Here is a 16,624-nt window from a genome sequence, read left to right as displayed (position 1 = left end):
AGCTGTCAGCCACATGACAGTATCATCAACACTTTTACTGATATGAACAAGACTGAATAAAATAATGAAATCTAGACATATGTGTAAGTGTCAGACTTTCTGAGGGGGGATTGAAAGCACTTCCAGCAAAATATGTCAGCAAGACTTCTGTATTTGATAACAGTAAAAGACACAAAGGAAGGACGCGTGACATCTACTATACTTAAAAATGAATCCCTCTGTAGACTGAAGAGTGTTTGTGTAAAGGACTTAGGTATGTCTGTAAAGATAGGGGAAATAACAGAGAAAGCATTACATTTCAAAATAAGAGATACATTCAGATTAAAGTATTTAAATCACAGCCCGAGGCCCTGAAGGGTCCAAGAACCCTATGTCTATTAAAGCTAAAAAATAAAATAAAAAATAAACTAGTTTTACTACAATAGCTATATTGCATTGGTTAAGTTAATATTGTACTCACCTGTGTGTATATTCATACATACTGTAAATCTGTTTACCTAAGGGTAACATGAAACATCCACATTGTAGAGAGAGACAGTGGTAGTGGGTAGGGTTCATAGGGCCACGGTTAAATTATGAGGACACATCCCCCTTATGTGGTTATAAAACAATGGTCCCCACAACGTATATATTATAAATCAACTCTAGGGCTAAAGACATGATTTAAGGTTAGGTTTAATCAGGTAGAAACATGTTAAGGGTTGGTGTTAGGCATACAATAGTCAGTAGTAGGTTAATGTAAGTTACAAGGGAATTAATGTAAGTCAATACAATGTCCCCTTAAGTGATGGAAACAAGTTTGTGTGTGTGTAACGTAAGAAGAAAAGTAAAACGTCCACATGCATGACTTCCAGTTGCAGAAAAGAAATTTATTGAAATACAATTACATCACAAACTATACAGTGCATTCTTTCAATTTTCGTTTCATAGACATTTCAAAAACTATTTGGTTTCATCAATAGATATTATTTACAAAATGTCCTTTTGTTCAAATTTATAAATATAAATACATTTTGTACATTCTTTGGTCTCTTGTCTATGTTTAGTGGTTATTGCAAAGAATGGAATTAGTTAAATGTGTGACCTTTATGTTGATTCCAAAAGCTGACAATATATTAACATCTTTGAAAAGTCAAGTCGAGGAAGAGATGACTTAACTGCCTTAGCTGTAATGTAATGTATTGACATTACATCTCGTGCATTTTGGCATATTTCAAAATGTGGAAAACGGTCTCTCTGGGTTAGAGAGTATGATTGATTGTAGTCCTGGAGTCTTTGTGTACTTAACACTTGCTACTGAGTCACTGAGTCAGTTCCTAGCTGCTAACAAAGTCAAGTATGAGTGAAAGAATGGTTTATACAGCCTTAAACACAAATGTGTATGATCAAGTATAAAAGAAAAAAAACCCTGACATCACTCTCTACACAAGCACACGCAAAGAAACACACACACGCTCACACAAACAGCACATATTTAGATACATAGAAAAGTGTGCATTTCCCATTTTAATTAAAAGATACCACTGGGTGGTTTTAATCTGCCTGAATGAATTCCACTTGGAAACATTTCAGAGCCACATGGTCTAGGTAGATTTGCAGAGATGAAGGCGACCCTGGGGCTTTTGACGGTAACTATAGGCAGTGGAAGGCTTCAGTTAAATAAGTTAAAGTGGATTTCTTTCCAAACATTCAAACCCAAGTGGACATAAATAGAAAATGGATAGTTATTGCTGCTGAAACTATTGTATTGTTTTCACCGAAAGTTTGTACCGCTTGTACTGACTAAACTGACTGAACTGTATTCTTTATTCCGGGGGTACGTTTGGTATATGCAGCATTGACTGTTGTCTTGATGTGTCAGTAGCGTGATTTGCGGCACATGTCGCAGCGACACGCCTTGGCCGTCAGGATCTCCATCTCGTCATGGTGGCGACCTCGAGGGCAGTCCAGGCGAACTTTGACCTGAGAGAAGAGGGAATGCCAACACAGGACAGAGTGAACAAACCTTCACCAATGACTCAAACTAGAAACTGTAGTCCACTGTTCTACCTCCCCTGCCCTCACCTTAGCCTCCTTGCTGATGGTGCAGCAGCGTGAAGCGGAGGTGATGTTGTGGGTGAAGTTGGAGGCCACCAGCACAGAGTATCTGGACGGGAAGGCGCTGGACTCGCAGTAGCCCACGCAGGCGTAGACCAGGTGGGTGCCTTTACACGTGCCGCGACGGTCACTGCGGATGGTCACGTTGAAAGCTGGAGATGAGGAGGGGGAGAAGAACAACATAGGTAAAGGTGTTGTCATACTTTGCTTCTTTTCTCAAGACCACATATGAAAATATGCACATTTAAAGCTATAGTTCGTAACCTTTTAATATAAATGCATGTTGAGGTATGGCAGCGTTTGCAAACTGGTGTCACCCCCGACTCTGGCGCAGGAGCTCAGAAAAATCCCAAGAAGCTCCCGAAAAAAGGTTTCAGTTGTTGAATTTACTGCTAAGTTAAAGCCTTGGTGTACAGCGAGAGGTATACAATTAATGCACAATCACTTAATTACCTCAAGTAGATGCCTGACAGTGTTGTTGTCATTACTCAGAATTCCTCATGGGGGGCAACATAAGTTATGCACTATAGCTTTAAAACAGGCTGTTTTTGTGAATGCAATTTAAACCTGTATGTGTTTGTCTGTGTATGTTACTTACGGTGTAGGTGACACCCCGGGGTGAGGCCTTCGTAACTCCAACCAATGGGAGAGAAGAACAGCAGCAGTGTCATCACTGGTAAGACCAGCAGGCAGAAATGTGAGGTGATGCACAGCGACATCTAGATGGCAGCCTGGAGGGTTCAAACAGAACGCCAACGTATGTTAGATGTTACTTTAAAGACCAGAGAACATTTGCCATTGTGCTGGCTTTAAAAGGTTCATAATGAAAATATTTACATGAATGAGTTTAGGGTACAAGAATGTCATGACATTCTATTAAAGTACACATTGCTAATGATGTGTTGCTCAATGGGAGAAAACTTTTTTTTCTTCCAATACGAAAAGATTTATTGTAGGCTTAAACCATCTGGGTAACTAGTTGGGAGCCCTTGTCGCAAGATGATTAACAAGGTGTGAAAGAAAGTGATGCAGCCTTTCTACTTCATTTTTGAGCTTTTCATATATATTTGCTCTCGTCTTGTGAACTGCTATTAATATAAGTTTGACCTCTTTAGACTTTAAAAAAACTAAATGAAACAATCTTAAAAAAGGGCAGCACCTTTTTTGGTGGAACACCTCACAGATCACTGCTTGGCAATAAAGCGTCAAAGTCTGAAATGTTGGGAATCGGTGAGCCGGGCCACTTCAAAGACCTTCATTTCATTTTCTTCTCAAACGCAGGAGTTTCTACTCAACCTGAGGTGATCTTCTGCTGCTGAACTTTCCCTTATATCCCTGTGTAAATCAAAGCGTTGCCCAGAGCCCCCTCCATCACCCTACCAAGGTGATTTCCCCATCCTGCACGCCTGCCTGTGCTGTGTCACTCAGTTGATGAGCTGATGTGAATAAAAACAATACCGCCTTCATCTTTTTAATCTGCCTCATTGAACAGCTACCTGCTGACACACGTACCTACACAATGTCAGCTCACACCGATGTACAGGTAGCTGCACACATGTCATAATCACATTCTATACATGAGAATGTAGACAAAAGTCTTTCAAACAGAGGAAAGGTAAAGGAGCCTTTGTTTTCCACTATAACCTGCGTAAGTGTGAATGCATAGGCTACATACTGTATATTGTATGTTCAGGCATTCATATATGATCTTGAGTGAGTATCCACGGATGCCCCCACCTTACACACACACACACACACACACACACACACACACACACACACACACACACACACACACACACACACACGTGTGTAAACAATAAAGTCATGTTTTCCTGGGAATTTGGGGGATCCTGACCCTTGCCCTCTAAAATGGCAGCTCTTTCCAGTCCTGACTGGAGCGCTGGGAATAGCCTCTGTGGTGATGGTGGAACGGCCCTGGGGACTGCATTAACGCTGCCGGTGCGTCCAAATTAGAGGACTAGGACTGTGTGTGTGTGTGTGTGTGTGTGTGAGGCTATTAACCCCCGTGTCAGCTGATGGCAGGGGGAAATGCACGGCTTTTTCCTCTCATGTGGGGTTTCCACGCCTAAAGGTTCGGTTTGTCTTTGAGAAAAATGGGTTGTAATATGCTACGCCTTGATTTGGGAAGTGAGAGTGGGACGATTAGGGGTTCAAGACCACCAATACAGACTGAGGAACATGAATCCTGAGAAGTTCAGAATTTTTAAGCGTTTGTATGAAAATCAAATCAATCAGTGCTGCTAATAATTTATATTGTGAGCTCACCAAAGGCAAACACCCTTGCTTGAATGCCACTTTTTGAATTGTTTTCCTTGAACAAAAATAAGAACTATACAGACATTTGGAAAGGGATAGTTGAAAATCCTTATATGTAGTTTTTTGTTTAATGTAATGACCCAAATTATTCTCTATTCTCTTATTTTTACTTAAGATTTTACACCTTATACTAAATAATGCCAATAGGGTGTAAATTAATACAGTTTTCTTTAAGTTTAATCACAATCCGTGTATTTTGTTTTTTTGCACTCAAATACACAATCTGACCCCTGGTCATAACATGTAGTATAAGGTATGCTCTACCCCTTGTACACCCTAATGACAATATATTCTAGAAATATGCAAGAAGACACATTTTATCTCATATAATATCTTGTCATCCAGTGTATCCAGTGTGGCCTATTTTCTATTTAAAAATATATATATGTCTATATAAATCTATGCAGTCCACTATATCATTATATGCTTAGTTTTACAAAAGTGTGTTATATCATAAAAGTAAAATACAGCTGAGCAATGAGGACCAGACGCGGCCAATTTGTACATATTTCAAGTAAATGGCAAATTCGTTAATGTTTTTCAGCATTAACAGCTAAAATACTGATACAAAAACATACGTTAAAATTAAAAGAATGTAAATAGCCGTGAACTTGTTGAATAGTCATAAAATCTATGAGAAAGCAATCATTCATATGTCTAAATGTCACAGAACGATCACAGGATTTTAAGGTATATTCCACCAACTAATAGACTGATGCACAACATTTCATACCAGGAGTTTAAAAAGCAGAGCTGAGTCTTACCTGAGAAGCAGAGAGCACAACTTCTGGAGTGCAGGGCAGGTGTGTCGACCGACAGGTGTGTGTGTGAGTGTGTCTCTTCTGAGGCTCATTCAGGGCTATAAGTAACACAGGTAACAACGGAGACACTTATAGCTCTGGACACACCCACAATTAGAGATCTAAGTGTGTGAATCTTTTTTTTCCCTTTTCTGCAGATTCTCTTCCTTTTCCACTCTTTCTACCTGTAGGCTACACACAAAAAGAATTCTCAAGAAGAAAATACTAAAATCGTCTTTCTTGTGGAGTGTTCTACCATCTCTCTGTCCCTCCACCTTCTCTCTCCTTGCCCTCTGTTTTAAACCTTTTGGGGGACCGCTGCTGTGACACAGAGGAAAACTTTTTCCGTCGTTTTTCAATCAAGGCACCGCCACAATAATAAGAACACACGCACAGCTTTACCTCACGCATGTGCATGCACACATACGCACACGTGCGCACACACACACACACACACACACGCACACACACACACACACACACACACACACACATTCACTCAAAGTATACTCATATGCATGCATGCAAAATCACACAAAAAATTTATATTGCAGGCCTTAGCTTCCAGTTGGCACTCTAATAAGTGAACTAATAAGTCCACTGAATGGGAGTCCTCACACACACACACACACACACACACACACACACACACACACACACACACACACACGTCTGCCTGGGTTTCCCATTTGTGGCCGGAGGAGGAAGGGCAGGGTCGGGTCAGAAGATGTTGTGGGTTTGGGTCAACTCTGTGTGTGTGTGTGGCACTTGATGGGTATTTTGTGGGAAACGTCTGGCTCTGCTTCTCTGCCTTCTTTGTCTTTCACAGAACATTTCTGCGTAGCAACCAGCCTTTCCAAACTCCAGCAGGCAAAGACATTCTTTTAACATACTCTCTTCATAGATTATTTGTTGTACATTTCACTTCAGACCACGGATGACTCGTGTATATTTCCTTTAAGTTTAAGTTTTCGGTCTCTTTTTTTTCTCTTTCAGTGCGTAGCCTCGAGAAAAACTGGTTTCAGGGTGAATGAACTCATGTCTTGCTTTCTGGGAAAAGCAAGAATCACCAGCAGCTCCTCTGAGGGTTATTTTCTTCAATGAGTTTTTCCATACGTCGAGAGTTTGGGCTGTGTTGTGAATCATTTCTTGCCTTTGACGGATCTTGTTAATCTGCCAGAGTTGATTCAAGAAGTCAAGGGACTCCCTGTATGAATCACTGTTACCATCAGTAGCTGGAGGTGAACCAGTGTGTGATTCAAAGTCACGATCAGTTTAAGATAACTGTACTTTGGTTGGATCCCAGATGTTATAATCCTCCCTGTATCATTGTTGTGTTTTTTAGCTACAGCAGCAGCTCCACATCTATCAGAAATACAAACGGCAGAAACTCGTTATCGAGAGAAATGACAAAGGCTGAGCCCTCAAACCAGCACTTTAATAAGTCATTCATAAAAGAAACAGTGGGACTCAATAGTCAGCTATTCTGGAGAACACTTGTTGTCGAAATAACTTCTTTCAGCGCGCACACAGTACGGAGAATTAGCAGATCGTCAGGAGGTATTCACGGATTTTGACAAACATTTTTTTTTGATTCTCCAGAATCGCTGACTCCAAAAATCTCAGCTAGTAAGTTCCGTCCATATTAAAGTCCTACAACCTCACTTTCTTAAAACAAGGCGGGGATATCTGCCTGTTTCCAAAATAAATCAACTACTTGTTTCAATTTATTTTTTACAGGAATGAGAAGGATTGATGAGAAACAGGCAGGTAACTGAACTGAACTAATAGGCTGAATTGTGGTTTTTGGTCTTGTGATGGTATAACTTTCCGCACCACAGAAATAAATATACAATCATTTGAGAGAAATAAGCAATCATTTATTAAGTGCATTCACACCTGCATTTCTTTGTACACACACTTCTTTTTTCTGACACTAGGTAAACTAAACATAATAGCGAAGCCATTCTACTTTTAACCACTTTCGAAAAGATGTAGCGCTTGCTTCATTACCGATTCAGGATAGGTGCTTCCAGGGCTGCACACTCACACATGTTCTCTCTCTCGCACATACACACCTCCTAAGGAAAACACAATTATCATCTTATGGCCCCTCTATCCCAAACATTCCCAGTCCAGTTATTCCATTGGAAAACGGAATGTGTGACACCATCACCTAACCCCCTCCCCCCCACACCTACACCTACACACACACACAAAAAACTATTAGTGTGTTGACTGTAAGCTGCACAGACGGCCACAGTGAGTGTTTCTTCTAATTCCATGCCAACCACAAAGAGACAGAGAGAAAGAGAGAGAGAGAGGTAGAGAGACTGTAAATCTAAGTGGCCTACACAGCACCTCATCAGGAGAGTTAGATGTGAATTAACTTTGTTAAACCGGAGACTTGTAGTCTCACACACACCTGCACACACACCACACACACACACACACACACACACACACTTCTCCAGTGTGACTCAGCGGGGTGACTGATGTTTGTATCGCTCAGTGGCCCCGTCGCTCTTGGCTGCCGTGGAAACCGTGGCGTCTTGAATAACTATAATATCATTAATGTGTCCGCTTCCACTTCTGCCCTGTTATTCTAATCTCTGGGTGTGTGTGTGTGTGTGTTTGAGAGAGAGAGTGAAATCATATGATGTATGCACGTGTCTATATAGCAGTGCATGATGTGTGCACGTCTGTTATTCTAAGAACTATACGTGTTCGGGTCATTATGTCTGACAGGATATTGTGTGTGTGGTCAAAGTATGTAAGTAGATGTGAGTGTAAGATAAATGATGTGTGTGTTATTTTGGGCTCTATGACAATGTAAGGAGAGGATTAGGCAAAGTTTTCCTGTTTCTAAGATGATGTTTCAGTCCAGTTGACCCATTTACCCCCAAATATAAACACATGCATGAAAGCATGGACACGTGCAAGCAGACGCACACACACACACAAAGTCCCTTTAATCAATAACCAGATTTCTCTTTGGGTTTGCTATATTCTTTGCTATCTGCACATTAGCTCTAAATGTGCAAATGCAAAGGACACCCGCAAACAAAAACACACACACACACACACACACACACACACACACACACACACACACACAGATGGATAGAAAAGTAATGTAGATTGACAGGAGGTAAGTGGAATTTCCACAAGGTGATATTCAATGAAGCTCAAGGTGTGCACTTATGATGACTAGGCAGACACACACACACACACACACATACGCACACACACACACACACACACACACACACACACACACACACACACACACACACACACACACACACACACACACACACCCGGGTGGAAATACTTAGTAAAGAGTTGGGATTGTCTACACAACATATAACCTGACTAAAGTCTCCAAATGTGCTTCTGTGCGAATGCAGACAGTCTGTACACACTGATGCAAGATTGAATGAATTAAATTAAACTGGTTTATTTATTTCTATTTTACAATTTATTTCCAAAAATCCAAAACACATATAATAACTTACATTTAGAAACCCAAAACACTTATTTGTTCCCACTGCAGAAAACCTCCTGTCCATGTGGTCCGGCTCTTATTGCTCTCTGGCTCACTGCCAAGAGAAGGGGAATATATGGCTGCAAACACACAAACAGAGAGAGACATTTACATAAGCACACATGGCTAATGCAACTATGGGCTTATTCTGTAAGACTGCTACTGTGTATCATTATTACCAAACAAAGAATAACATATGTAGGATTGTGCTCTGTCAACGTGGAGACACTTTTGTTTGCCTGAGGACATCTGGCGCTGCAGCTTGTCTCAACAACAAGACATTTCACGTGGAGATTGTAATTTCTGTTCTCACAGCAGCTGGATTTCCCCCGTTTCCATTTTGATGTTTGGACAACTTTAATCTTTCACATGTGCGGAACCAATTAGCTCCTGTTTCTCCCGTGGGTATATTAGTCAATCAGATGTACAAATAAGACCGTGGCATCAGCATCTTCATCTCCACAGGGCTGAATCTCGCTGCTTCAGCTTTTGCTTGTAGCGTGCTAGAGAGATACCGGCAACGTACCAAATTGCGTACTAATTCCTTCTATTCTACATACAACAGAGAAGTTAGTTAGCATGCAGAAGGCATACAACTGAGACATACTTTTACTTGTTTATTAAATCGTACCATTGCGCCTTAATCTTGCCTCTTTCTTATGGTTGTTTTCATATTGAGGCTCCGTCAATGTGCGTCACTTCCGGTGCACACTGGATTGTGGGTCAGAATAGGTCAAATGGCAATGCGGCTTTCAACACTAAAAATCGCAATCGGATGTAGTAGAGCATCCGGGTATTTTTAAGCATCTGACCACAAGAATTGGAACGCAGGGACTGTGTACTGTTGGTGTGTCTGCTCTGAACCGGGCTACTGAATGCTGAAAGTGTACTGTGTTGTCATACCAACCTCGCCAGGCGACTCAGAACTCCTGGCTCAGACGGTGTCCCAGCGTCATCATCCTCTTCGTCCTCCTGCTCGTCTTCCTCCTCCTCATCCTCTCCCACTAGTAGTGAGGTAGACTTCATTCCAAGGCAAAGGGTTAGCATATGATAGGCTGACTACCTTCTATTGTGAGGCTACATTACAAAAAGAAAAGTTGAATTGTGTGGCAAACAGTGTAACCTAGGTCCAGAGTGCTACTACATCATGCTTAGAGTAAGGTTAACTACTCTGTCATGCTCTGAGTTGGCTTTGGGGTGGATTTTGCGATTCTCATTTTTAAAGCTTTTTTTCTCAGGTAAAAGAAAATAACATAAAAAAAAAAAATTCTGCAAAACATAAACATGACCTTTGATTTGTTTATCCAAATAACTCAAAAAGTAACTTATAATTTCTTATTTATGGTGAACAACCAGATGGAAATGTATTACACTATATAAACTTTACTAAAACACTAAGGATATCAATACAAAGCCATGTATATCTCGGGAGCATAAGCTGATGCTGACTTTTTACCTGACACTATTTAGTTATAGTGTCAGTGTTTTTTTTCAAATAAAATATGCCAATCACAGTAATCATTTCCGTCCTTATAATTGACACTTGCTAACTATGAGAAGCCTGAGTTTGTCAACTTCTGTCTGACGTCAAGGACCTGTTGTTGGTGTGGATTATGAGAGGTAAATGCACGTGTCTTGCTAGAATGGAAAACTTCAAATGTAGCAACGGTAACTATGAGTGTTGGGGCTTAGCTAACGGTCAACTAGATTCTTCCATCTGCCTAAGTGTCAAAATGTCTTTATGGGTTAGAAATGTCAATGATATCCATTTATAAAAAGTTGTGTTTGAACATTGAACCTACACTTCTCCTGAATAGCGTTTGTGCAATCAGAGCAAATGCTTAATGACCATCTCCATTGTTCAGCCTTAATCCCTTTTAAAGCTTGTGGACTTGTATTGGCACTTCCTTCTCAGGAAACAAATAACTCAATGGGCTGACATAATTCGTTCAAATCATTTTTTCCACTTGAAACAAATGTGAGGGGAAAAAGAGCAAAGCTTGAGGGCAAGAGGTAAGAAAAATAAGTAGTCAGAGTGGACAAGTGTGAAAAAAACACAGGATCTGATTAGAGGACGGCCGGGCCGGTATTGGGAAACAGAGCAGGGCGGGGGCAGGTTTTGGGATCACACTGAAGCCAGAAACACACACTCTCTCACGTACACACAAGTTCACAGAGACAAGTACACTCTCCGTCTGATGTAATGCTATTATTAACCTTAATCGCACTTGTTATCCTACCTGTCTGCGCTAATGTTTGCCGAGGGCCACAATAAAGACAGAGATGCTGCGTGTTTGTGTGTGTGTGTGTGTGTGTGTGTGTGTGTTTGTGTGTGTGTTTATATATGTGAAAGAGAGGAAACTAAAGTGTTCAATGGTTGAAATTGGAAGATGAATTCTTGGAAATAATGAATTTTAAAAGTCTGTGGCCCGTTATGACAGTCAGATACCAGTTTAAAATGTGATTAGTGAATGAAAAAAATGGAAAGAATCACCTTGTCAGCATGTGCCTGATCTTCCCTGACATCTCCCCTTGCATGTCGATGGTCCTCATAGAGCCTGCTGAAAGATGGACAGAGCCAAGTTTAGTTTTACATTAACAAAACATTAGCTGTTGAAACATGTATCCCCTTTATACATATGAGTGACGTTCTTTACTGTAAGTTTTGTTCTTGACATGGTTTATTATGGCCATGAGAGAACAATGATAACCATAAACAGTCCTACTTATTCTGAGTCTTGGACTAGCCAGAGACACAATACTAATAGTTATATTGAAAACACACATTCAGTGGACAAGGCTGCTCTTTTGGAAATGATAAGAGTAACGCAAGATAAAAGGAAAGAGGACGATGCTTGAAAATCTCAGTTTTGGTCATTTAAGGTGGAGTCATTGTTGTCAAATTCACTTTTTGTCAAAATCAGTGAATATCTCCTTACAATCTGCTACCTGTCCGTACTGTGCGTGCGCAGAAAAGAAATACAGTGTCGATACACAGCCTTGGGGTCTCTAAACGGGCATGTTGCTAGCTACGGTGGGCCCCCTTTGTTTAGACACCTTTTGTTTACTATCAGGCTATGACAATTTTGTGAGAAATAAAAAGCAATAGAGTGTCCGGTCATCAGGCTGAAGGCCCTTGACACCACTCAACTGAATCCACCAAAGAGAAGGGCCCTGAGCACCAAGGTTGCAGGCAAACATACAACAATATGTGACTTCAGTTTCTGGATGATGAGACACACTTCAGAAAAAGGCCTCAAAAGATCAGAGCAAACTCAACTCAGAGAGATTTCTGTCTTCAACCGTTTTTCTTTTAACCTTTTTTTTAACCTTTATTTATACAGGTAAATCCCATTGAGACCAGAGACTATTTTACAAGGTAGACCTGTTCCCATTCCCACACACACTGATAGCAATGTAGGGTTCAGTGTCTTGCTCAGGGACACTTCGACATGTGGCTGGGGGACGGGGGATCGAACCAACGACCCTGTAGTTGAGGGTCGACCGCCCTACCGACCTCACCACAGCCGCCCAACTTCACTCTACAATCAGTCAACAACAACTTTACAAAATCGTTAAAAAAAAACACTTTTCGATCGATAAAATAGATCACACACAAATATCGTTGAAGAAATGTACTGCGTCTCCATTTTGTGGAGAATATAATTTTCTTTTGCACAGTCAAGAACAGCAGAACAGAAACCAAACGTGTCGAGAACAAATAAGACAGCTGTCACTTTCTGTCCGTTCTGTGTCCACACTTGTTCTTTGGAACTCATTCTATGACTGTTCCTATTTTTCCAGCAGGTTTAACACAAAAACACACCATCTGTCTCTCCAGGGCATCATTGTAGACACACACACACACACACACACACACACACACACACACACACACACACACACACACACACACACGAAGAATCAGTGTATGAGAAGCTTCTAAGAATGGAAAGGACCGATGCTATGCTGCCAACGGTGTGTGTGTGAACTTGTACCTGTGTGTGATTATGTGTACTGGTCAATGTGGTGAATATAATTTGGTGAGAGTCGCTCAGTGAAGAGGAGTTTCCTGTGGACTGGTAGTGATGCTCCAGGCCCTGCTATTTGCAGGATGTTTACACAGTTTGTGCATCTGAGTGTGTGCTCCTCCAGTTCACATAATTGAGACAATTCTGTTTGAGGTTAATGCAAACTAGGTGGAAGACAGGAGCTTGTGTGTGTGTGTGTGTGTGTGAGTGCATTTTTAAATAATAAATTTCGCCCCACTGATCTGACTGTCAGTGTAATTGAGGTGGCGCCTGATCGCCTCTTTTCTGTTTCATAACTGCAAGAACCACTGGAGCGTGTGTGTGGGTGTGTGTATGTGTGTGTGTGAGAGATCAGGGCAGTTGTCAGAATGCATGTCTTACTGATTTTATAAAAAAAACTATAAAGAAAACAAGCAATGACAGCTTTGCAAATCAATTTAACCCTGCCTAATTGTGTCAATACACCTTACACAGCACGCTGTTATCCAAGGGGAAGCCGAAAATGGCTGCTTTATTTCCTCGATAACAAAAGTCATACCAAAAAAAGCCTTGTCATCAACACTATCATGATACTGAGATCACTATATATTACTGATGGAGAACAATTTATCTGCCCAACACTTGCTTTATGCCTAATTGCTCAAAAATTAGGATTGATTACCACATAGGGATGTCTGCTTTTTAAATGCAAAAACAACGCAAAAACCCAATTTCATCATAAAACAGTCCAGTCTGCAACACATGCCCAAGACGGCAGTAAACACACAGATATTAAAATAGAGAGAGATATGTATCCCTATAAATGGTATTGTGAAACTGTAACCTGTCTAATGGTTTTATGTTGTAATATCACCGCAACCTAGGGGAGAGAATGTTGTATTGCCTTTGGTAAAATATGTTTCCTACAAAGCCAGACACACATTAAATAAAAACAACAGTATAGATGAGCTTGTCAGTAGTAAAGAGAGCACTCACCCATCTGTAGAAGCGTTGTCGCTTTCAGCCTCGGAGTCCTGTAGTATGGCCTCCTCTAGTGGTGAACCTCCTTTACAGCGCTTTGACAGGGGCTCACAAATTGAGACGGATTGCTGTGCATTTTCCCCCTAGAAATAACACAGTTGTATACTGTCTGGGTGTGTGTGTGTGTGTACTGTATCATTTGTTCACATATAACAATGTCATACAACAACCCCGCAACACATTCTACCTTTGGGAAGTAGTAGGTAAAGACACGTTTTTATTGACACTGTCAGAAAAGTGAAGAATGATTCAACTCTTTGCACTGCACAGTGTTATATTGTAAGGTGTACATTGTGTTTATATCCACCATTTGCAACTCTCTATAAAGTACACACGTGTGATGGCAAAATATTGGCTATATACAGTGTCATGCAATGCAGAGCTATAGAACAACACGGCAAACTACAGCCTTAATAATGAACGTAGAGTTCCTCTCTTTTTCTTTCATTGAATCATATCAGACAGGACAGGTTGATGGTCAAACCTGAACCCTCTTGCCTGTATGTATTCTTACTTTATTTTATGTGAGTAACACAAGGACAACTCACTGTGTTCTCTTTCTCCTCAGCTTGCTCCCCTGAAACAAGATGAACAGATGGGAGACACTAAGAGTGTGAATAGTACTGTTTCTATGTGTCTGTTCTTTACCACACAGCCACTGCTCGCTAACAGGAGCTTTAAGATAAGAAGCTTGTATTATAATACAACAAGGCTTGAAAAATGTTTTACACAGAAAAACACACAACAAAGTAATTTGTCATCACAACACCTGGATAAGCTATAGAGGCTATTCTTGTGTTGATCCTCACCATTCTTCATGTTTTTCTCCAGGTAGAGGGTGAGAATATACGGGTAGGCTTCAAGATTCTTCTCGCAGTGTTCGCACATCATTTTAGACGCTCCCTCCCACTGCTTCTTATCTGGTAGTTACAGTTAACAAAATACAGTGGAGCTTCTTGGAGACATGCATTTTGATGTGTGCAATGCAAGCAGACAATTGAGTGTGTTGTGATCTTAAATCTGTATTCTGCAGTATCCAATCCACATTTGGAGGGCAATAAACTGAAAGACTTCACTGTACAAGGATACAAGGGAAGACGTTGAAGTGGGCGCTGGAGAAGGGTTGGAGACTGTCCAGGTTGCCCAGGACAGTTCTTACTATTTTCTGAAAGAACACAATTTATTTTATAAAGAATAAAACTGTGAATGACAGTGACAACAACACGACACAAGATTTGAATGTGTCCATAATTACCTCCTGGTCTTGCTTAAAACCTCTCTCTCCCATAACCTCCTGCCCACTGATGAAAGATATATGATACACACATTACAACATGTTCACCACATATTTGTATCTTAAAATATGTTGTCACCAGTATTTTGGGGACTTTTATTAAATGCCATAAAGCTGAGCACAGTTTACAGCAGTTTACACATCAGTGAATGAATGCCCTTTGCTGATGCAGTACATGAATGAAAGGCTTTTGACTGTTGAGCGTTAATGTTAAACAGTAGGAATAATATATAGCTGCAGAGCCGCCAGTTTCACACAGATTAGGTGTAAATTCAATACAAATAGTCTTCGTCAGTCACAAGGAAAAAATGGCTTGAACTGAAGGCATTCCAGGATCAGTTGGGACACTGATTTAAGGATGTTAACCGCAATCCTGTGGGGCCCCTAATTGTATGGAAGAGCTTAGGTGAGACGCATCAGAGCATACTAAAGCCATTAGAGGCAGTAGTGTTCAAAAGACAATTTGTGACGCTTTGATGAATTGAATCTTTAGGAAAAACAGAAAGAGAAGGAACTTAAATTGGGGAACAGATCTAAAAAATAATAAAAAAAGAAAAAAGTTGCCAGAAATACATTTCTCACATCCTTAGTTGCTCTATATTCCACAGTTGATTCTCTGTTTTTAAGTGTGGTCTCAAAGAATTTTCCATTTTTTCCTCAAACTTTTGATGGTGTAGTAGCTTTTTCAACTGGAATTGTCTCAGGTTTGGCCACAGGGTAAAAAAGCCTACTTATTTTATACTTTTGCTCTTACCAAAAGGCAGGACACTGGATGCAGGGAAGAATGGAAATAAAGTGTAATAGTGAGGCTGTGAATGTGTAACAGAACACTGTCTGTCTTGCCTGTAGCTGCTGCCCCATCGTATCTTGAACTTGTATATTAAACGTCCAGCCCTGAAGAAGCGCGTTTCAGGGAAAGGGAAGGAGAAGGCCTGCGGTGACATGACTTGCCTGAAGTGGTTTGGGTTGAAAAAACAAGGGAAAAAATTGATAACTTTTTATCAATTATTATTTATTAATTGGTGGACTGCTGGTTCACAGGGCCAATTTACATAAAATGGCAACATCACTGACATTGGTTGAAAGGGTTCAGCTAGCTAGCTAGGAAACATTTCATATAGTAAGCTATAACTTACTTGACTTGGCCTATGTAAAAGCTGTCACACATTCTTGGTTTTCTCTGTCTCCCTCTGTCGTTCACTCGTAAATTTACCGTATTGTCTAAAGGAAATGGCGCGTATGAGATTGGTAAGTATCTTCTTCACCTCCGTCAGGTTGAACTTGTCAATGGTGAAAACCGTGAGTGTCTATCAAACGCTGGGCTCGGCTAGCGATTCGCTGGACAGCAGGTTGAATTCCCGCCTTCTGCTCGCTTGACCTCATTTGATTGGCTCAGTCTTCCTCCAATCAGCGGCGTCAGGGCAGCTGTCACTATGCTGTCGGGTAACCGCCAATAGTAAAGCCACCCAATGTGTCACATGACATGAATGGTAGC

General features: G+C 40.8%; 2 protein-coding genes across 2 annotated transcripts; both read right to left on the bottom strand.

Moving 5' to 3' along the window:
• Positions 1-1,857: 1,857 nt before the first annotated feature.
• On the bottom strand, positions 1,858-2,816 carry gpha2 (glycoprotein hormone subunit alpha 2; the record flags this gene model as incomplete). Its single annotated transcript, XM_080052218.1, has 3 exons — positions 1,858-1,962; positions 2,065-2,249; positions 2,696-2,816. 3 exons carry the CDS (start codon positions 2,814-2,816, stop codon positions 1,858-1,860), a joined length of 411 nt encoding a protein of 136 aa, XP_079908344.1.
• An 8,458-nt stretch (positions 2,817-11,274) lies between these two features.
• Positions 11,275-16,324, bottom strand: majin (membrane anchored junction protein; the record flags this gene model as incomplete). Its single annotated transcript, XM_080052477.1, has 8 exons — positions 16,266-16,324; positions 15,973-16,080; positions 15,091-15,136; positions 14,925-15,000; positions 14,645-14,755; positions 14,384-14,412; positions 12,803-12,884; positions 11,275-11,345 (listed from the first exon to the last, which is right to left on the bottom strand). The coding sequence occupies exons 1-8, from the start codon at positions 16,295-16,297 to the stop codon at positions 11,275-11,277; spliced, it is 555 nt and encodes a 184-aa protein (XP_079908603.1). The 5' UTR covers positions 16,298-16,324.
• Between the last annotated feature and the right edge of the window lie 300 nt (positions 16,325-16,624).

Source organism: Ammodytes marinus (genome assembly GCF_949987685.1).
Source record: "Ammodytes marinus genome assembly, chromosome: 23".
Lineage (NCBI taxonomy): Eukaryota > Metazoa > Chordata > Actinopteri > Uranoscopiformes > Ammodytidae > Ammodytes > Ammodytes marinus.
This window is presented reverse-complemented; position numbering and strand designations above follow the sequence as displayed.